The sequence below is a fragment of the Enhydra lutris genome, unplaced genomic scaffold (assembly GCF_002288905.1).
Source record: "Enhydra lutris kenyoni isolate GAN:26980312 unplaced genomic scaffold, ASM228890v2 scaffoldscaffold12, whole genome shotgun sequence".
Taxonomy (NCBI): domain Eukaryota; kingdom Metazoa; phylum Chordata; class Mammalia; order Carnivora; family Mustelidae; genus Enhydra; species Enhydra lutris.
The window spans coordinates 24,264,019-24,286,288 of record NW_019154096.1 but is presented as its reverse complement, the minus strand read 5'-3'; the positions used below and the strand labels follow the sequence as shown (position 1 = coordinate 24,286,288).

Here is a 22,270-nt window from a genome sequence, read left to right as displayed (position 1 = left end):
TCCACACATGCAAATGGTTGGACAGGTTCAGTGCTTTGCAGCTTCTGGTCCCCAGAACCCCAGGGTCCCCCGCTTCAGAGGGAGAGCTGGTTTGATGTGGTGGGTTTCCAGAAAGGATGCCTAAAAGGCCCGATGATCCTGTATGTCCCTTCTAGTTCTGAATCCGTAGGAAAGCCTCTCTTATTGGGATGTTGTGACAGCGCCCCGGGCATCAGGCTAGAGTTTCCAACCAGACTCTGAGCTCCTCGGAGGTGGGGACTGCAGCCTCCGTACCAGTCACAGTGCCTGATGTGGCCGGGCACACACGAATGCAAGCTCTGTGGGACCCAAGCAGTTCCCAAGAGGAGGGCGGCACTGTGAAGGGAGCCAGGTGGGACCCAGCAGCGCTCACGGAGGTCAAGCTCAGCTCCGCACTCAGGAGCTGGCAGGCCGTCTCCCCTCCCCCACCAGCAGAGAGCGCTCCCACCCACCCGTGCCGCATCACCTGGAAGGGCCCTCACCTTTGGTCCAGGAGGCCCGGGTAAGCCCTGTGGAAGCAAGAGCAAGGTGAGAGGAGATGGAATCTAGCTGCGAACAGAGCATGTCGTCATGTCCACCACGGGGTCTCGGGGCAGAGGAGTGCTCCAGGGGTTCTGAGCTCTGGATGTGCTAGAGAACAGAGCTCAAGGATCCTGGAACAGTGTCAGAAACCTGCGGAGGGCGCATGGGGACGACAGGCTCACAGCTCCCTTTGGAGCCAACGTGGGCACCGTGGGCACCGTGGGCATCTCGACTGTGCTCACCCACTGGAAAATAGGTCAGCAACAGCCGGTTAAAATGACAGTGTGGTCTGGTCTATACCCTTGCCCTCCCGCCTCCTAATTGGGTCCCCTCCCTGGGACGCCGACCTTGCCCAATAGAGCCTTGGTTTTGCCTTTGGCCCTGCCAGCTTTTGGGGGAGGCTTCTGTCTCCTTTGGCCCGGGGCGCTGTGACCACAGCCTTGGCTGTGGGGAGGTGGTGTGGGCCCCGGGCCTGCGGGAGCCTGAGGGGAGCGGTGAGGGCCGGCTGGCTCCACCGTGGTCTGGGGCCGAGGTTTGGGCAGCACACATGGGCTGGAGAAAAGCAAGATGGCCAAGTCTGGTCTGTGTCCGTGGGTTTCAAAACACGCTTCCTGGGTTTTTTTCTTTACAAACAACCTAACGAAGAAAACCACCGGGCTTGGGTTCGTTCAACGAGTGGGAACTCCACATGTCTGGGGGTGGAGTGTAGCGGTCAGCCAAGGAGCGGATTTTGAGTATTTCTTGGGGGTTCTCTCAGCGTGGTTGGGTTTAGTTCCCTAAATTTCACTTCGTTTCAGGTTTCCCATTTTCCCATCTACAAACCCAGGGAATTGGGACTAATCTTCCTTCCCGGGGTCCCAAAACACAGAAATATTTAAAATCCATTGTGGGGGTCAAGCTGCGCAGAAGAGTGGGGAAATAAGGCTTTCACGCTGAGTGGAGCTGCCAAGCTGGGTGCCCTGGCTGGTCAGAGCTGCTGCCTGGCCCAGAGGGGCCCTCCACGGAGCCTCAGCACGGGGCTAGCACAGCTAGAGCCGCCACGGGGCCCAGTGACAGGGGAAGCGGCCGTGCTCGATGAGTGACGGGGGCCAGTGGCAGGGACACGGCCCACCTAGCCATTCCAATGCTGGGCATCTACTGTATGGGGAGCACCAGAGATGGACACAAACATTTACATTCAGGGATCTATATCACAGAACTACTTGGAAATCTATATCATCATTAACTACTTGGAAATCAGCCCAGCAGCCCCAAAATCCGTATCACGGGAGACTCCAGCCCAAAGAAAGGGTGTGGTTTGCGGTGTTAAATGAAAAACATAATGGGGCACAAACTGTTACATTACTCAGAACGTGACCAACCTGGAAAGTGTTTAGGGGCAGACAAGTCTAAGGAGAAACATGCCAGACCCCTCCAAGTTGCTAATGACAGTGAACTCGGGATATGGCAAAATAGACAATTCAAAACGTTTTCTCTGTCCATGTTCCCAATTTTTCACACTGCACGCATGATGCTTTTGTCATAAGAAACAAAACCAGGTTCTTTTTCAATCACGTGAAAGAAACGTTATGAGACAGACTTTGTCCTTAATCCTGTCCCTTCAGTGACATAGGACATCTGTCTTGGCTCTAAGACTAAGAGAACCCGATCTCTGCCAAGGAGGCCAGGTGCCGGCCCAGCTGCTCTGTTGTACCAACTAGGTCAAGAGAGCGGGGTCTTGGCCAGCACTTGGAAAAGGGGGACTTGGTGGACCCTGGGCTTGACCTACTCCTGCCTGAGTGTGGTCTTGCCTGGAGGAAGGGAGGCACCTGTTGGCACAGCATGACCCAGCAATTCTACCTCTGGGAATCTAAAACAGTGAAAGGGGCAGCCTCTGGGGGATTCCTTCCCTGGAAGGCAATGACTGCCGTTGGGGTCTGGCCCCAGCAGCTGGGTCAGAACCAGAGTATGATGGCTGAGTGTGGCAGGTTGGGCAGCTACTCGCACCAGCCCCCCACAGCCATTGACCTTGCCAAGGTGTTCTGCCCATTGGGTGGGGACCCAGGTTCTTGTCAATGATATAAGGTTTGGATGCTTCCAGAGAATGCTTGGGACAAATCTTGGGAGAGGGGGTAAAGGAGAGAGGAAGGAGATACTTACTGATGGCCCCATGGGCCCTGGCAGTCCTGGGGGCCCCAGGGGTCCGCTCGGTCCAGGGGGGCCTGGTGGCCCTGGTGGGCCTTGAATGCCGGCCTGGCCCTGTTCCCCCTGATGTTGGTGGAAACAAGAGTTAGAGGGAGAGCCCTGGGTCCAGGGACCAGATCCCGCCCCAGTGCCATGCACCCGGTGAAGGGCCCGTGGTGGGCTCCGGTGGGCAGGCGGTGGGCGTGACGGTGGTGAGGCTGTGGCGGCGACTGCATGCAGGGACCGTGGTAGCAAGGAGATGGTCAAGACATTAGGTCCCCAAGAGTGGGGGGGGTCCAGAGAGGACCGGCTGCACAAACAGCCCCAGAGCAAGAGCCCTGCTGGGGGCAGAGACAGAGGCATGAGCGAGGTGACCCTGCCCGATAGTGGGCACTCTCCGGGCCCACTCAGGTGCCTGGGTCTAGCCAGGGGTCCTCAGCCCGGCCTGCCTCAGCCCCTCCCTCCACGTGGCGGTGACATCTTCTGGCTACGCTGGGCCTCCCAGGCATCGAATGACAGCAGCAGTTCCTTGTTTCTGCTGTCTGATTCTCTGCCCCCAGTGTCCAAGGGGTCCTTAGGTCAGAGGCCATGGAAGTTGGTTTGGCTCACTAAACAGCTGGACAAAAGATGTTGTGTAAACATTTGGACTGGGGGCTTCTGATGTCACACCGGGAGCCCTGGCACGGGAGGCCCACATTCCCGCAGGCAGTCATACCCTTCAGGTGTGGCCTGGGTTCCCCGGATGCCCAGTCACCCTCCCCCATTCTTTCTGCCTGCGGCCTGCTTTTGTCTCTTCCGTCATCCGTGCCCAGCCTCACAGGACAGTTGTGTTTGCAACCCTGAGCTTGGTTGACTTTGACACTGTAAAATAAGCGCCGAATGCCTGCGTGGGTCTTGAGGAGAATTCTTTCGTCCTGCCCGCACTCGTCAGTCAGCTGGTCTGAGCCCAGCCCCCGTCACCCACTGTGCCTGTGTCCAGGAGGGGCTGGGGGCTCAGGGAGCTGGGGGTGGCATCGTGTTCCCTCAGGAGGAGGAGGAGAGAGCCTGGTCCATGTGATGCACCTCCTGGGGCCGGGGACCAGCCGGGGACCAACCGGGGTCATCCTAGATCTAGCCCGAAGCTGTCGTGTTATTTTCTAAGTGAGCACTCCAGGGACCATCTGGGCTCAGCTCCTGTGAGAAGGGGCCCATCCCTGCAGAGAGACCAAAGCAGAAGAGCCTGACAGGTGTGCAAGCTCCAGGCTGGGCTGCTGGGGGACAAGGGCGGCCAGAACTGCAGGCCGTCCAGCCTTCTTGGTGCGCTCTCTGCAGCCCTCTGGGGCAGGAACAGGGGCTGCGGTTTCCTGCTGCAACCTCATGGGAGGAAAAGATGAGTAGAAATGGGGTGAGCAACCTCAGGGTAAGAACTGGGAGATTCCAGCAGCACCTGCAGTCCCTCGCTGGGCTGGGGTGTCCTAGTGCAGAGGGCACACAGCACGGTCAGGATGGGGCCCGGGCTCCTCTACCCTCTGAGAAGCCACTCAAGGGCATAGAGTGTCCGTGGGGGAGGGGGCTGGAGTACAAATGGGTCACGAGGCCCATTGCATGGAAGAGAAAATAGGCTCAGAGAGGTTGAGCTCCCTGGCCGAGAATCCCGTGGCGACCTGGGACCAAACCTAGAACTCCAGACTGTTCTTAGTCATTCCAAGTAAGCCCCCAGAAAAAAACCTGCTCACTGTCCAACTTTCTGCACTTAGGAAATGACCTCCAACACCATCTGCTAAGTACATCATATTTCATATAATTTCCTCTTTCGGCAAATGTTACACTCAATGTTTAAGCGTCTTACAGAGCCTGTAAAATCAATATTGGTTTATTGATAGGAAACGGACAAACCTTTTTACGTCCCATGATGGCTGGGGGCAGAAAAGCACTGTTCTCCAGGCAGACTCTGCGGCGGGCCCAGCACGGGCCACCACGCTTCCCTCTCTACTTTGGAAACCAGCTCAGGGCGGCACAGAAAGTTCTGGCTAGCGCACGCCTTGCTCTTGAAAAGGGAGGCCATAATGTGCAGGGGCCTGGATGGAGTTCTGGGCACCTCCTCAGTTTTTCCGTCCATAAGGTGGGCATGATGGGTGCCTAATGCAACTAAGGCCAGGAGATGGCTGTTGGAGGCTGAGGTGAGCGACAAGTCTGAGAGCAAGGACGGCTCTTCTGGAATGGGGTCTGACACAGGGAGGAGTGGGTGACTGGGGGGCTGGTGCTTCTCTGAGCTGCCAGGGGGCCCCCCCGAAGGGCCGTGCTTGGAGTAGGAGCTGGGAGCCCATAAAGGCTCTCGAGGATTTGGCTGCTGTAATGGGATATGTGGACTCCGGTAGCACACGCGTCATGTGTCCCTCTGTATTTTTAGCTGTTAATTGGAGGGATTTTTCAGCCTTGTTCAGTCAGATGCCTGAACTGCTGGACTCTGGGCTCCTGACTCTTGAGTATGGCCAGATGGTGGCTCTGGGCACTGCTGTCCAGCTTTCAGAGAGCATCTCTGAGCGCAGCCCCTTCCAGCATCCCCGCGGCCTTGGGGGTAACTCCTGCACAGTGTAAGGAGGGCTGTGGGCCGCCCGGCCTAGAATCCAGGTGCAACGCCTATGCTGGCTCCCTAGCTCTCTTGTGTTCTGTTCTTTGTAACCTGGTCTTATCGCAGCCTCCTGGGGTTCATAAGGCAGGAAGAAGGAAGCAGTTGCTCACAACGATGACACCTGTTGGTCGTGGGCTACATTCCCTCTGCAAATGCCCTCACTCCTCAAACTCAGGTTACAAGGGATCGGGTGCTAAGCCACCCTTTTCTAAATATAAAGGGTATAGGTCCAACCGACAGAGCCCTGAGTGTGGGGTCTAAAGTCTTGGTTCCCCGGCTTCCAATTCTGCCTCTCACTGTTTGTGTGACTTTGGGCACAAATTCACCCCTCTGGGCCTCAATCTGAGAACAGCACTGAAACAATGCCAGGAACGACCCCAAGTGCTCTGCACACAGAACAGCCCTATGCAGTAGCAACCGTTCATGTCCTCGTTTTACAGGTGAAAAAGCAGAGGCCCAGAGAGGTTAAGGCTTTTGTCCCCAATCCCACAGCTCAGAAGAGTCAGAGAAGCTGGGTGCTCTGCCATGTCCTGGGTGTGTGACCTCGGGCAACGGCCTTCATGTCCCCAAAGCCTTGATTCCTCATCTGTGAAATAAGCACGATCATGCCCACATCGCAAAGCGAGCCAGAGAATGAAAGGAAATCAGACTTGTCAGATGCGCAGCGCGGGGGCCGGAACCCAGGGCTGGCTCTTGTAGCGGGGTGTTTCGAGGAGCCGTGGTGTGTGGTGTGTGGTGCTGGGGGTGTCCTGGGCTCTGGGCTTGTGTACTTCCACATCTATGACACTCACGGGTCCGGTTTTGTCTAATTGACTTGAACTGAAGCAGAGCGAGACTCTGCCCTTGTCTACAGTCCCAGCTGGCCCTTGGGGGCCCGGAGACCTGCCCAGCCCCTGGGGATGCCACGCATGGTCTCGACAAAGGGAAGGTGTCTACCTGGAAGGTCCGTCTTTTTATGACTGGGGGCGGAGCCAGTCGCACTGAATTGAGGAGAGGCAGCAGCTGAGGAGAAAGATGAGTTGGAAGGCCAGAGGGCAAAGGCCAGAGATCGCAGGTGTTCAGAAGGATGCCGAATGTCGCCAGGAAGGCAGGGTGGCCAAGTGGGAGGCGAGGAGAGGAAGAGAGAAGAGTGATTAGCAGGCACGAGGCTTGGGGAGGGAAGGCTGGAGGGCACCCTCTCGCGGTTTGAGGGGCGCAGTGCCGAGCTTGTCCTTGGACTGCAAGCCATCCCGGAAGGAGGAGTGTGGCCCTTGGGGAGTCGGCCAGCAGCACCCCCAATGGGGAGAGTGGTCCCCTGACACACAGCCCACCATTGCACCGCCGGCCCTGCCTGTGCCTGGCGGAGGACGGGGGCTGCTGGGCTGCGGGGGGCAGATACAGAGGCTCTGGGCAAGAGCCACAGGACCAGCTAAATTGGTACTCGAAGCCAGGCGGGGGTGTGTGGCAACCTCTGGGCTCTTTTTTTGGTTGAACAAGAAAGGCTAGCGTCAGCAGATCTGGGGAGGATGGTCAAGGGCAGTGCCAAGTCGGGCTCTCTGGGGGCTGAGCCGGCTGAGGGTGTGGCCTGTGTGGGCACAAGCTAAATGCTACCAAGTTCTGCCCCTGGGGCCGGTGGGTTTGGAAAATAAAGGCTGGGCAAGGATGTCTCCGGCATGTTCAACCACTTCTGGGGGAGAGGCCACGTTCAATTGCATTATCTAATGTGATTTTCATTTCTGGAAATTCTCCTTGCTTCCAGTTTTTCTACCAATGGAAGCTGAGAGCCCCAAGGCTTTAGGAAATGGTTAGAGCCCACGTGACAACAAAGATGGTGTATAATTGACCTCTGGTTTCTGAAAGCATTTTAACTCCCACGAGGCCCCTGGGATGAGTGTTAAGGACCAGGGGCCGCCTGGGCTGAGAACTGGGAGCCCACTCATGGTCTTTCCAGGTCCCTGCCGCCTTTAGGGGCCACGGCTGCCCCGAGAGCCCAGCTACCTCCCACTGTGGGGCTCGGGGACGTGCAATGTTGGGTTCTGGTCTGGGGAGTCTCTCAGCAGAGAGGGGCCCGGAGACCTTCCAGAATCCACCAACCTTCAGGGTAATGATCTGGTTGGAGCGCAGAGCCGAGAGAGTGCTGCTCAGGTGCTCCTGGTGCGGGAGGGGACCGAGTTGGGAGACAGGGTGACCGGGGCGTGAGTGCCGGAGCCCACAGACATCACCTGCCTGATGCCTGCCCCAGAGTACTCCATCTGCCCTCCCTCCCCTCTCTGGGGTGCTGCAGGCTGGAGCAGAGGCAGGGACCAGCCCTGGATCTCTCGTTATCCTGTGGGCCTGGAGGACGCCCACCCCTCCACCATTCCTGCAGACCCCTTGGGAAACCAATAGGGCCCTCTCCCTAGATGCCCTCTTCCTACCCTCTTCCGGATCAACATGGGGTGCCCACTGCCTTGGCCCGTCCAACAGCTGAGCACCCAAATCTGCGGTCACCCCTGCCAGATTCGTTCCCTCCCCTGCCAGGGCCATAGCTTTGCTGTACTCCATGGCCGAGGTGCTCCTAGAGCCTTCTATCGCTGCTCTCTCTCTCTCTTCCTCCCCTCCTCCCGCTGCCCCCACCTCCCCCTACATTCACTAAGGACCAGCGATGACATACTGCCAACATGTCTGCTTTGTGTTGTCTTTTGTGCTGGGGACACTGTCTTTCTTTCAGATAGCATAACAATTCCATGAGCCCATCGTTTCAAATCAGCACAGCTGACCTTCTGTTATTGTACCAGGATCAGGCCGGCCGGAACCCCAGGGCCCTGGAGCACAGGCCGCCGACAGGCTATGTCTGCACAGCTACCGTCTGGTACCCCTGCCTGGGACCCAGCCCCCTTTTGGCTTCAACCCCTGCCCCAGCTGTTTATGGGGAAGACCCCTGCAGCCTCTCGCTGGCCTGGGAAACCCAGGGGTCAGAGTCTGGGTGGTGGGACACTTCCCCATGACCTTCTGGATTCATGTGACTCTGGGCCCGACTGGTGCTTGTCTCTCCTCTTTCCCTGGTCTCCTTGCCTGATGGGGGTGGGAGCCAGGGAGGCTACACCGTGTGTATGCCTCTGGGCACAGTGAGGCCCGTGGCATAGGGATGGGCACCCAAAGACACTAGGGTCTGAGAGTGACATGTTTCTGTTCCCAGCTCACTGGGACTTTCACCGGAGGGCCCACGTCTTCACCCTCCCTGTCCCAAGGATAACCCCTGGCTCCCAGTGCTCACGTCTGCAGCTTCCTAACAGGACTGCTGCAGGCTTTGGACTCTACATCCAGGGCAAAACAAGGCAAAGGAAGGAGCTGGGGCCTGGGGTGGGGTGGGGGGACTGGGAGACCATCCCAGCTCAGAAACCCCCACCCTGTTTGGAGAGGACCTCCTCCAGTCCTAGTCCAAAGCAGAGGCTCTAGTCTTGAATCAACACAGTTGGCCCTCAGTTATCTCCCACCGTTGAGGTCTGGATCATCTGCAACAGTGACTAACCCAAAAGTCCCTCTGATTCAGCCGGGGCAGGCGGCCAAACACGCACACCCAGTCTCTCTCTCTCTCTCTCTCTCTCTCTCACACACACACACACACACATACATACACACCCCGGCAGGGAGTCAGACTCATGGACTCACACAAGCTGCATGGCCTTACGGAGAAGGCAACATGCAGAGGGGACATAGGGCCAGAAACCTGGAGTTCAGGTGCATGCACACGCTGGAAGGCTTGCAAGCAAACAGTCCCGAAGGCTGCCTTGCAGGGGCAAACACACGGAGACACGCTTGGGGGGCGAACACGGCCACTGGAGACCAGCTCCGGTCAAGCACACTACGGACCACCAGGCACACTCCCGGGGGCTACCTGCCCCCATGAACACTGCTCTGGCTGCTGAGTGCAGGGGGGGCCTGGATGCCTCTAGTCTCCAACCTCTGGGGGTTCTGGGGCCCCCAGGTAGATGAGGCTGAACTGGGGGTGATGCCCCAGAAATGGATCTGTTTTAGGGGTTCACTTACCCGATGTGGGTACTCTCCACATTGACCCTGGGGAAGAAAGGGAGGGAAGGAGAAGAGGGCGTTAGGCACTCGGGGGAAATTGTGCCTCAGGGACATCCCTAGGAGCACACGTCCTCTCTGCTCACCAGCCCTGTGCTGATCGGGGACATAACTCCCGGAGGCAGGAGAACGAAACCTCTCCCTCACTCATGGCTGGCAGCAGAGAAGAAACCCTGAAGGCCTGCTTGGACATGGCCCCATGCAACATAGGGCAGGATTCTGCTGTCCTATCCCACTTGCCATGACCACAGTCAGGAGCCATGCTCCATGCCTGGCTGGAGATAGCAGAAAGGTCGGCCCTCTGGGTGTGCACCCCCCCCCCCACCAGCAGCCCTGAGCAGGAACCCCTGGATGGGAAGTGCAGACACAGAGGTGAGCTATGGGCCCTGGGGGCCCTGGGAGACACCTTCTCTGAGATGGGGGTGCCAGGTCTCTGTACCATTCTCTCAAGGCCAGCCCAGCAGTGTCTCTATCAGAAATTTAAGGAAATGGAGAATGTATGAGGCCAGAGAGGGAGCCAGGCCAGTGGTTTACAAATGGATACCTCAAAACCTTAGAGGCTCATGGTGGCGCGTCAGGAAGCACCTGGGGTAGACAAGGAGTCCGGGGAGGGCCGGGTTCCTGGCCACTGCTCCTCCCCGAGCACAGAACTTGCCCCAGAGCGCCCTCCCTCTTCTTTCTCATCCACTGCACCACCCCCGAGGACGCCCGGTTCTGTGGATAAACACGAACATTTGAACATAACCACTTCGGACCGCTTTCTTCTTTAGGGGAGCTGTTTCCTGCTATGAAGATTCTAGAAAACCTCCATCAAGCTTACCTTTTCTCCTTTTTGTCCTTGAGGTCCCTGTGAAGAGACAGAAATGGCAGAGTCAGAACGTGAAGCTAAGGCCACAGGGCCCCAAAGCCTCCCTGGGGTGGGGGGAACGCAAGGGCGAGGTACCCACCGGCTGTCCTCGGGGACCCGTCAGGCCCTGCGGGAGGAAGCACACACGAGTCAGTGGGCACACTGAGGCCTGGCAGGCTCAGAGGTGGGGGCCCCGCTGGGGCTCATGCTGGGACTGGTGCGAACGCACGGAGTCCTGAAGGCCGGCCTCCACCCACGGCCTGGTCCTCCTGTGCCCAAGACCTTCTAGGGGGTGTGGCCTGTTCAGGACGGCTCAGCTTCCTCCTCCATCAGTGGGTATGACTCGGTGACTTGCGCCCGCACGTGGCCATGATGAAGAGCAGACGCCATCCCTCCTCTGTCCCTCCATGGTCCCCTCCTGGGCCAGCCATGAAGGGGGGTACGTGGAGACCTCAGGTGGTTCTCTTTGCTGTGGGCTGCCCTGCCTCACGCATGCCCATCTCCTCATGGGGCCAAGAAGCTGAAGTCCAAAGCCTCTAGGAGACCCTGCCAGCACATTCTGTCTTCCACCCAGCACTGCCTCAGCATGAAACCCACTGAGTCAGAAGGGCTTCGGGGTACATGGTTGGCGGGGAGGGGTGCTTTGGAGAAGCCTTTGGTGAAGAGAGGACCCAGGAGGTTGGACCCCTCAGAGGAACCTAAGTGGTCTTGGGGCTCCTTCTGGGGTGTCTTGTCAGGTTTGCAGGGTTGAGAAAGAAGCCTGGGTTCAGGGTGGACCCCTGTTCTTTGAGGAGGATGCAGGGTTCAGCTGGTTGTCTCAGGAGCTGACCTGAGGCTGATGTGGAGGGATGAAGGGAGGACATGTGCCTCATGCTTTGAAGACCTGCTCTGAGGCAGGCTTTCAGGATGTGCTGAACTCATACCCGCACCGGCCCCCGGAGAAGATGCTCATGTCTGCTCCACCTCCCAGATAAGATGATGGAGAGGGGCCCTGAGGCTCAGTGAGCGGGGGTGCTAGGACGAGAGCCTGGGTCTTCTGACGGCAAATGTCCAGCTGTTTCCACTCCGCCACGCTCTCCAAACTGGGCTGGGGCTCAGAAGGCAGGGCTTCTAGACTTGGCTGGAGCCACAGGCAGTGCCTCAGCCCCTGGAGCCCTGAGGTCCCCTTAAGCCACCATCCCGAGGGCCTGTGAGACTCCATCTGCTGGACCCATCTCTTCAGGATCTCCCTGGAGGGGCCCCGACTTGTCAACTGGACCAACCACCAAATCGGGAAATTCTCAGCAGGTTCGTGGGAGGGGACAAGTGGACTTTGGACCACCCATGCAGCACCGTGACCCATGTGGCTGGCCAGGTGTTTAGCACAAGGCCTGTCTACACCTTCCATTTGGTTCTGGGGGCTCCTATGGGGTGGATGGGGCAGGGGCGATCCCCTTTTGAGGTGAGGACAAGGTTCAGCATGTGAATGAGCCCCAGGTCCCTGTGCTGCATGTCTAGCAGAGGGGAAACCATCTGGGGATGGAGGTGAGTGGGAGACAGGCGGATGATAAGCAGGCCAAGATAATTACACTAGACAGTGTGTTGAATTAATAGCGAGGAGTCCCTGTGCCAAGCCAAACAGAAGCCTAATGGCTCTGGGGTCTGTCAGATGTTGATGGATGACTAAGAGGCAGACAGGGGATCTATCACATTGGTGTGGGCTCATGGGAGATGGGGTGTCCTCACCCTTTCCCCCCTAAGTTAGTTCAGACCCCCAAAGACAGGGGAGACTCATGGGTGGTTCAGTGGGGTGGGGCGGTGGGATGGCAAAGGAAGTGCCTCCATAGAATGGTTCCTGTCCCTCAAGACAAAGGGCTCTGGCCACAGAAAGGAGTGTGGTAAGGTCCCACCCCATGGGTCTCAGCCCCAGCTCGGTTATTTAGAAGCCGTGGAGGCTTGGGCAATATACTCAACCTCTCTGTGCCTCAGTCTCCGCTTTTGTAGAGTGGGGATAATAAGCTATTACAAGGATTACAGAGCAGGGCCTGGTTGACTATCATTATGACTTCTGGGTTGCCACAGACTGTGCTATGGTTAGCGTCGGGCCACAAGGAAGGGGAAGAAGGTGGCGGGGAGGGGTAGAGGGAAAAGCGCCCCAAACTCCTGACATCTGAACCCTAGCGCCTCTGGAACAATGGCAGTATAGAAGGGTTCCTGCCTTGGTCTCCACTGCTTCACGCATGCACAGAGCAATGCTTGAGACAGGGGAGGGGCAACACGTCATGCACCTGCAGTGGGGGTGGCCGTGATGGACAGGAAAGCTGAAGGGACACCTGGGTTCCAAAGCCAGCTCTTCGACCCATGGCCCCCAGAACCTCACTGCCCTTTTTCCAGCTCTGTGGATATTTTAAGGGCTTGCTTGCCTCAGGGCCTTTGCACATGCTGTTCTCCCATGTCCAGATGCTCTTTCCCTTCCTTTTTCTTTTAGTTAAACCCTCATCCCTTGGGCCACAGTTCATGTCTTTCTCAGAAAGTCTCTCTGACTCTTAACTCCGGGTGACATGCTGTAACATGGAGGTTTCTCAGGCTACCTGGCATTGCCTTTTTATAGCACTGTGCCAAGGTAATTTGTTAATTATGCATCGGATTGTTCAAATGCATGCTCCCCCTCTAGACAGTGAGCTCCAGGATGGCAAGGACAGTGTTTCCCTTATACCTGGGACCTGGCACAGTGCCCAGCGTAGTGCGGATACTCAATAAGAACGTGTCCAGGGAAGGCAGGAGGCAGGGAGATAGGGAAGGAGAAAAAGAAAGAAAGAGGAAGAGAGGCCATAAAACATGGAGGGCCATAAAACATGGAGGGAAGGAATTAGAGAATTGGGTTTGGATCCTGTTTCTGAGGCTCCCTAGCTGTGCGACTTAAGGCAAGTTCCTTAGCGTCTCTGAGCTTCAGTTCCCACTGCTCTCAGGGGGCTACTAGTAGGACCTGGAGCACAAGGCTTATGCTGAGGATGAAGGAGATGAGGCACGCATAGTACTTAGCTCTGTGCCCACCTCATAGAAAACCCTCAGCGAGTGTGAACTGGGCCTGAGTTAACCAGACAAGCTAAAGCCCAGAGGGAGCTGAGTTGCCAAGGGTCCCATGCAATGTAGGGGGAGCTGGGGGAAAGGCCAGGTCTCCTTTCCCATCCACAAAGTTAGCCACCTGTTTCGATGGGCAGGGTTCCTGCCTCCCATGCCATGGCTGCACCCTGGTTGTGAGTGGAGAGTGTCCTCATGCCTGCACTTGGAGCAAGACACACACCAGAGCCGCGCTGGGCAGGGAGACGGGGAGCCTTGCCATGCTGCACATTCCAGGCCCTTCCGCAGGAGGGAGGGTCCTCCCAATGTAGAGGTGACCACCCGGGGAGGCTGGATAGCTTCCCAGCCTGGGACTGGCTCATCTACTCTTAATGGCCCATCCCTTCCACGGAGAACTGGCCCCCTCCCCTGGAGTGGGCGGCTCCTGACAAGGGTCGGCTCTCCCTTCTGGAAGGAGGGGCCTGGGGGAGACCAGAGAGACAGGAAATCCCTTTACAAGGCTTTGCTGAAAGTGGAAGGGTGGGAAGGAAGGTGGGGGCAAGTCGGCTTTGTGCCCAGCTGGGGCAGGAGCATGGAGAGTCCTGGGGCAGCCCCGAGCAGGGTCGGGCTAGGAGGAAATCCGGTTGCAGAGAAAGTGCTGGATGCCCCCCCCATGCTGAGTTTACATTCAGCTCTGAGGCAAAGGCCGGCAGTTTGGGCGCACCTGCCTCCGCTGTGGGGCACTGGCGACCTTGGACCTCTCTGGACCTCCTCTTCCTCCTTTTTCAGGCAGAGAAGCCCCCTGCCTGCCTCTCCCCACTGTGTTTACATGAGGACCTGCGGGATATGTTGTACACAGCTGGGAGTGACTGTGGGGGCAGCTGCTGGATGGTCCCTGGGGGCCTCCTTTGCTGGGTGGCGCTTGGCTGCGGACCATGAGGGCCAGGCTGACCACCCCCTGACCCCCAAAGGGAAAGCAGGAAAGCCGGGATCTTACCATCTCCCCTTTGGGTCCGGGGTGGCCCTGGAAGGAGAGGAGTGTGAGCGCGGGTAAACTGCACCCCAAAGCCCCTGCCCTGCCCTCTCTCCATCGCCCACTGCTCATTTGCCCACGTCTCTCTTCCTCACCTTTCCTCTCGTTCCCCTGGACCCACTGGCTCAGGCTTGGGCACCTGCCCGCCACCCTTCACTGGGTCTTACCTAGCAGCCGCCAGCCCCCCAAGAGCCCTGCTCTGTGCATACACCCCGGGCCGCTTGGAGGCACGCCGGGTCCTGGGAGCTGAGTGGGAAAGGCCACCAGACCCCTCGCTGTGCTCAGCTCTGGCCTGCAGTGGGGGACCGGCCAGGCGGGCGGCCAGACCCTCATCAGGGGGCCGCCAGTGGCTCAGGGTTGAGGCGAGGGCATGGCTCTCCCTGCCTTCCCTGGTCATCTCTGAGGGCCAGAGGGCCAGAGCTCTCCCCTAGCTCATTCTTTCCGGGGAGTGGGGAGGGGTCTTTTTCCCCCATGAATATTTGGGTCTGGGGTCCAAGCCCAAAGGATTAAAATGGACAGAGGAGGAGTTATGGATGGGGACACAGGGTCCATGTGGACGAGGGTTTCAGGGGGCCTCCACTGGGGTGGGGGACCCAGGGAGACAGGGAGGCGAAGGCAGCCCTCCGGCGTTGCTGGGGAGAGGTGGGGAGGGGGTTCCACGCTCCATTTAGAGTCAGGGCCTTGAGCTCTCTGCTCCTCTTCCCTCCCTGCTGCCGCCCTGCCTCACTCCCTACCTCAGCCCCTTCCTCGGGTGCCTCAGAAACACCAGCTTCTCGGGGTGGCTCTTGCCCCAGATGCCGAGAGCCCAGCTTGGTGGCCGTGGACTTGTGCCCGGGGAGGCCCACGGGGTCAGGGGCGACTCATTCTAACAGCCCCTCTGTGCCTCCCACGGGCAAGGATTTCCCGCCCTGGGAACGTTCATTCGCTCTGGAGCTTCTCCCATGGAGTTCGGGTCTTTCCAAAGGACTGAGGACCTGGGCTATTGACCCTGATTGAGTGAGGGAGAGGAGCTCCCAGCCCGAGAGGGTCCACTCACCGGTTTGCCATCGAGCCCAATGGGACCCTGAAAGAGGAAAGAGGCCACGTGTCAAGACAGCAGCGCAGGTTTCCTGCCAAAGAGGCTGCCCGGGCTGTGGTTAAGGGCACAGGTTCTGGACTCCAAGTTGGAGTTCAAGGGTCTGCCTGACCACTTACTGGTTATATGACCATGGGTGAGCTTAAGCCTCAGTTTCTTGTTCTACAGTGGGGTTAATAGAGGGGTCTCTGTGAGGAGTGAGCGAAGTGCCACTGTCCTCTACCAGGCACGAGGGACAGCCTGATGGATGACAGTCACCACGGCGATCACAGACCTAGCTCCTACTCCCGACCCCCTGCCGACTGCAAAGTGAACTATACATTGCTAGAGAGCCTGGGGATGGCTAACACCAACGCCCGGGGAAAAGGAAGAGCTAGCTGCTCCCCTGCCCTCCATCGTAGAACCTGTCTTGGACCCCTGGGGCAGGGGTCACAAGCATCTGAATGGCCCCATGACCACCTCGTGCAGGCAGGTCTCCTCTCCAAGCCCGGTCAGCGGTTGCTTCCTGAGGTTTGTCATCTGTTCCATGTTCCCGTGTCCTGCTGGGGTTTACCCAGCCTGTGACTTGCCTCGCCTGTCCCTGTCCTGCTGTCACTTCCTTCCCCCATGACTGTCTCTGTCCTCTCTTGCGATCTGGGCCAAATGCCAGCTACTCTCCTCAGTGGCTCTCCGGGAGAGGCTGCAGGAAAGGGTCCTTACTGACCAGAGTTTGGAAGGTCAAGAGCAGCTTGAGGGCTGGCCCCACATGAAGCTTAAGCCAGCCAGGCCCAGGGGTTACCGGGGACACAGCCCATTTCAGCCCTCCCTACTTACCGGAAATCCAGGGAAACCTCGAGTGCCCGGCTGACCCTGGAAAGAGCAGGAGAGGAGTGAGGATGGGCCAGGAGGTCATGAAGTTAGACTGAGTCCCCTTTGCTCCCAGAGTGCCCGTGGGTTCCCTCCCACTCTTCTGGGGTCCTCCAGGTGAGATTCTCCCCACAGTGAGCTGCCTAGCAGCGAGGCTGGAGAAAGATGGAAAGGAATACCAGAGGAAGCCTTCCCCAGGGGCTGGGGAAAAGGAGGGGCCCAGCCTCCTTCAGGTCTCCCTGGGAAGCAGAGCTGAGAGCTCCTCAAGGCCTCCATGCCCTGAACCCCGACATGTGAACAGGGAGCTGGAGGGCACGGACCGGTCCACCATACCCTGAACTCCCCAGCTGTGATCTTCTGAGTCCATTTTATTTACACAGTCATTGCCCCGGGCCATGTGCATGAGGGTGGTTTGGATAGCAGAAGCCGACCTTCAGAAGGGGTGTTTTTAGGCCACATGGGTCAGACTGCTCGTTTTTCTCTCGCCCTGGCCAGCAGACCCCACCACCTGCTGTTGGGCAATCTAGGGGTCCCCTGATCTTTGTGTCCATTCAGGCCCATTCTCCTGTAGGTACAGAGTGCCACACAGGTAGGCGTTTGGGCTGGAGACTAGAAGCTACCGGTCATAGCCCAGGACAGGAGTGCCCAGAGACCTCTGCTCAGGGGACACAGCTCAGTGGGAAAGGGACCCTGCAATCAGGGTGGGAGCGTCAGTCAAGTGGGGAGTGAACTGCGTCCTACAGGGTCGGGATGGGCTTGTGGCAGGCGGCCCAAGGGCAGGAGGGAGGAGATGCCGCTCACATGTCAGAGGGCCCCAGGCTTCGCTCCTCTCAAGGGTGAGTGATGCTAAGAATAGCACTAAGGAGAAAACCCGGAAACCCTGCGCTGTGGCCTCTGGAACCTCGCAGTGTAAACTTTCAACTACTCTGAATGCCGAGAGGCCCGAGGAAAAAGGTCAGGAGGAGAGGATTCCAAGAAACATCTTCAAGTCCCACTCGGGATAATGTTTACACGGTAAGGATAATCACATGGTTTGCTAATTACAGAGCTTGCCTGGGAGCAGGCTCCATCTCCCCAGCTCAGAGCCAAATCCGGGGCTAACCAAGGCTTTTTCGGGACCTTGGGAAGAATGTTGTCATTGACCAAATGGAAACCGGGGCTCAACTTTCTGGAGATGCTGGGCTGGGTAAGGCATCCAGGGAGGCCTGGAACTGGATTTTAATCTACATCTCTTCAATTACACGCTGAAGCTGGACCTCTCTCGCAGTGTTTACAGGCGGGTCATTTATCCGTGAACTGCCTGCTTGTGTTCCTTACTGTCAATTTCCCCTCACTTGTTTGTTTCCCATTGACCCAAGGGTAGCTCTTCGCCAAGGACACTAACTCTTTGAGAGCCACGTGCGACGCCAATATTCCTTCCAACCCGGCATTTATCTTTTTCATGCTGTATTTCCCGCCCGATGGAAGTTTTGTATTTGGGTGGACAAACTTATCAATCTTTCCCTATCGCTCCTGGGTTTTATGCCATGTTTCTAGGGGACCTCCCCAGTGCGGACTTCATTAATGTCTGCTCACGCTTTGTCCTTGTATTTTATAGTTTCGGGTTTTACTTCTAAGTATTTTATCCATTTGGTATTTATTCTGGTATAACAAGTGAGGTACAGATTCAGCTTTTTTTTTTTGGCTTTCCCTTTTAGTAAATGACTTGTCCCCTATCTTAGCATCATCTCCTAAACAATCTATTTTCCTCTTCCTACTGTGAAATGAAACTTTTACCAGGGACTAACTTCCCAGATGCATTTGGCTGTATTTCTGGCCTTACCATTTTGTTCTATTTAACTGCTCTGTTTTTATAATACACTGGATATCTAGTAGAACAACCAGTCCTCTCCTGCCCTATTCCCCTTACACTTTTTTTCAGAATTTTCCTAACATCCTTATGAAAGTTTACTTTTTCCCCCCCAAACGAAATGAACACTATTCTGTTGGACTCCCAACTCCATAAAAAATTCACTGGAATTAGGATCGTATTAAAATTATGGATTATAAATTTATTTGTAAATTAATAATGTATTAATACTATGTCCTTCCATGTACGAACAAAGGACACAAACTTTACATTTCTTTCCAAAATCTCTTTCCTTAATTCAAGGCCAGGGTGGAGAGGGAGCCAAGTGGATCCCTGCTTTTTGGAAGTGGACCCTAATGTCTACTCCTACTTGCAATTTGTGTGGGGTAAATCCACATAGACCGACAGAAGCTTAACTCTCCCTTTCCTTCTTTCTGACCCCTGAAAGAGGGTCAGTCCTGTATCTGCCCAGAGCAGGCCTCCCACTCCACGTCAAGGCTGACTATCTTTCAAACAAAACCCTGTGCTGGTCAGTATTTAATTGTTGGCTGAGGTGACAGAGAATGGGAGAGAAGAGCCCTGCTTTGTACAGCATTTGCTAATCTCTGTGGTGTAAATATACCTCCCACCATGGCTGATTTTAAGCTATCAACGTGATGCCACCGAGCACAGAGTTGGGAGGAGGTGTGCATGATCTGCTCTTACGAACCCGGTGAGCCAGCTCCAGCTCTGACCTCCAGCAACAAACGGGGTGGAGGGGCAACATCTGCCTTTGGATGTGACAAGGACATCTCAAGTTCATCACTTTCTGGTTAAACTCATCTTCCCCAGCAAAATCCTCTCCCCTATCTGGAGAATGCTACCACCGTCCACTTGGTTACTCAAGTCAGAAACGTGGAGTCACCTTGAACTCCTCCTTCTTTCTCAATCCCCACTTTTGTCGTTAGTGAATCAGCCAATTCCACCTCCAAAAGGTGCCACCAGCCCAGCCCTTGATTACTGCAAACGTCTCCTAGCCAGTCCCCCACCTGCAGCTGCTTCTAAACACGTTCCATGCCGGAGCAGGGAGGGACAGGACATCTTTTCAAACTGCACATCTGATCACGTCCATCCTCAGCTGAACACAAACCAAGGCTCTCCACGGCCCTCAGGATAGAGTCCCGACTCCTGAAGACCCTGTCCTGGTCCTTCTCCACCAGGCCCTGCTCACCTCGCTAGCCTGCCCTTGCTCTGCTACACAAAGCACTTTCCCTGTTTCCTGGCAGTTTATAAGAACCTGTCTTCCCTGAGGGGGTGGGGGGCGGGGGGGCTCCTCCCCGGCCTCACAACCTGGGAACCTCTGCTCTTCTCTGATCACCATTTACTTAATCCTCCCTTTCCTGGAAGCTTTCTCTGTCTGCCCCCACCCTAAGGCAGGTGCCCCTGCCATGTGGGCACCACTCCCTAGCCATCATGGCTGAGCACGGTCTGTATCCTAATCAAGATGGGCTTCCTGGTCTCTCTGTGCAGGGACAAGCAGGGTGGGTCAGATTTTCACTGTCTACTCAGCACCTAGCCTCCAGTTGGTGCCTAATAAATATTAATGATCTGAATAAGCAAAGAAACTCTCAGCAGGTGTATGGATCCAGGCTGGGGCATCTCCTTGTGAGTGAGGGCTGAGAGTTCCTCAGAGCCCTGAGAGCTCCCTCCTGGCCCCTGAAGACAAGCTGAGGGGCTCAGGGAGGGAATGAGCTCCCCTTGAGATGGGGAGGGTGTCTCCTAGCCCGGCAGATGACCTGCTCGGTGTCCGCTGGGTCAGCCAGAGTCCTGGCCTCCCCCTCGCTGTAATGGGGCACCCCATTCCAGCATCTTGCTCATTGGGATGTAAACCGTCCTTTCCCAAAGTTCCTGGCTGGCTCCCCCTTGGGTCAGACTATTTAGGAAGAAGCTCCAAAAGAGGAGGCAGGTGGCCCTTGAGGGTGATAAGGCTGGTTCTTATTAGGAGCATTTATTCTGAGCCCTTTCTGGCTGAGTGGAAAGCCACACGTTCCCCATAATCCTCGGCCATACAGAGGGTTTGCCTACTTGGCGTTTCCCCCTTATGATGAACATTCCCTTTGTCTTCCCCTGCCCCCTGCTCTCACCAGCTCTGGATGGCTTCCTGGGAGGAGTTAACGTGTTTGCCCTGATCTCCAGTGAGGACTCAGAAGGGTCCAGTCATCCGGGTGATGGGCACCCACACAGGCGAAAGGGGAAGGAGGCTGGGCATGGTTAAGCCTCCTGGTACTATACCCTCCCCTACCACCAAGGCTGCACCCACACGGAGAACTGTTTCTTCTCCTGAAGGTAAATATACCTTTAAAAGAGTAGAGCTTGAAACATGGAAGGAAGGGTTGCCACGAGAGTGGCATGAGGCATTTGGAATGAGGCAAAGCTGGCCCAGCCCAGGGTCTAGCCCTGAGCTGCTGAGTGGTCTCAGGTGATTTATGTCTCCTTCTCTGGGAGATGGGCTGGCAGGCCTGCCCCACCACTTTGTCGGGAGGACTGACAGAGGCCTGGGCATAGGTGGGATCTCGGCATAGGTGGGCTCTCTCGGCACAGGCCCTAGGACAGGAATAGGTGCCCAGGGGATGGAATTTATCCGTGTTACCTGAAGAGAAGCTACTTTTCGCCACTAGAGGCAAATCCTGGGCAGGGTACGGTTCCTCATCACGTGCACTGATCCAGAAGCCAGGGGATCTGAAGCAGACCCCTGCCCCCGAGCGTGTTCTCAGAAGAGGGGCCTTTTCAACAACTTTTTGGTAACTCATTGGCATGACACTGCCAAAAGGGTGTCAGAGGACTGGAGTGACTGACCCAGGGGGATCTGTGATGAGACTGGGAGTCAGGCCAGGGTGGTGGCCAAGGGGTAGGGCCCATATTCTGTTACTCTTCGGTCCACCTCACAGGCCTGCCCCGGCTTGGTCCTGGCCATTAGAACCTGGGGACTGGCTTTCTCGGTGACCTTCTCACCTCCTAGGGACCCCCTGGCTGAGTGCCATCTTTGGCAGGAGCTGCTGGGCTCAGGGCATGAGTGCGGCAGCTCCTCTGATGCACACAGAAGCTTACTGCCCATCCGAGCAATGGCCACATGAGCCCAGAGGCCCGGATAATGCTGGTTACCCCGAGGCCTGCCCATGTGCCACAGCAGGGAGCCCCGAGGCCCAGGCTGAGCACCTTAATCCCCACGCGGCCACCCTCAAGGGAGTGACCCTGGGCTAGCTGCTCGGCCTCTCTGTGCCCAGATTTTCTCAGGTGCTAACAGTACCTACCGGTGGGCTTCTTGTGAGAATTGGTTAAGTTACAGTGTGCAGCCGTCTTAGGACGCTGCCTGCCACAAATTCTGTGCCAAGGGTCAGTCCTTGAACATCACCTCTGGGGTCCAAGCCAGAGGGAATCTTGCCCAGGAAGCCGGTCTCTGCAGCCTAGGACCTTTCCAACTCTGCCTCCAGCCTCGGCCCCTGCCCAGTCTGCCAGCCCTGCTCCCCAGCTCTGCCCTTTGGCTCCCCTCTCTGACCTGCCCCCCACCTCCCAGCAGCCCTGGATGGCCGAGCCTCCTGTGGACAGGACTTAGCAATCTGCTCTTGGACCCCACTCCCTAGACCATGGGTAGGAGATGCTCTGGCTTGCCACCAGCTCCCTCTGGTGAAGGCAGGGGAAGGGGCAGGCTAGGCTCCACACCTCCGCTGGGTTAGCCTCAGACTCCCAGAGGCTAGCCCTCTGCTTCCCTCATCCTCTCACTGTGCAGGCAGGACAGGAAAAGTGTACAGTGGAGCATGGAGATGGTGGCCTGATCTATGGGGGAAGCCCTGAGTGCCAAGCGTCCTGGGTTCGATTCCTGTTCCAGCCTCTATGTGTGGGCCCCTGGCCCCTCTCTGGGCCTGTTTCCCCTTCTGAGGGCGTTGTGCTAGACCATTGCTGAGGTTCTTTTTACCCTGACATTTGGTGATTGCCCTGATGCCCTGTGGTTTGGGCTTTCCTTCCCACAGTGACAGTGTCTTCCCACATCATCACCCTGCCCCCGTTTGGTCTCTAAGGAAACATGTCAGAGGGGAAGCCTCTGATGTCCCTGAGCCCCCGGCCAGTGGGTAGAGGCGAGTAAGAACCAGGACTCAGCAGGATGAACAGAAAGGGGCCTTTCAGGATGAGTGGTGGGTGAGGACTCTGCTGAGACTAGGAGTGGGCATTTGGGGCAGTGGATC

The 22,270-nt window shown here is 56.9% G+C and overlaps 1 protein-coding gene across 1 annotated transcript in view; it reads right to left on the bottom strand.

Annotated features, from left to right (window-relative positions):
• LOC111144910 (collagen type XIII alpha 1 chain) overlaps positions 1 to 22,270 on the bottom strand; it is a 140,608-nt gene that overhangs the window by 48,474 nt on the left and 69,864 nt on the right. Inside the window, exons 7-16 of the mRNA XM_022499510.1 lie at positions 16,169 to 16,204; positions 15,317 to 15,343; positions 14,245 to 14,271; positions 10,309 to 10,335; positions 10,182 to 10,208; positions 9,323 to 9,349; positions 7,388 to 7,444; positions 6,251 to 6,316; positions 2,680 to 2,787; positions 501 to 527 (exon numbers count right to left, since the gene is read on the bottom strand). Of these exons, the coding sequence (XP_022355218.1) occupies positions 501 to 527; positions 2,680 to 2,787; positions 6,251 to 6,316; positions 7,388 to 7,444; positions 9,323 to 9,349; positions 10,182 to 10,208; positions 10,309 to 10,335; positions 14,245 to 14,271; positions 15,317 to 15,343; positions 16,169 to 16,204 (429 nt within the window). The remainder of the gene's footprint in view (positions 1 to 500; positions 528 to 2,679; positions 2,788 to 6,250; positions 6,317 to 7,387; positions 7,445 to 9,322; positions 9,350 to 10,181; positions 10,209 to 10,308; positions 10,336 to 14,244; positions 14,272 to 15,316; positions 15,344 to 16,168; positions 16,205 to 22,270) is intronic.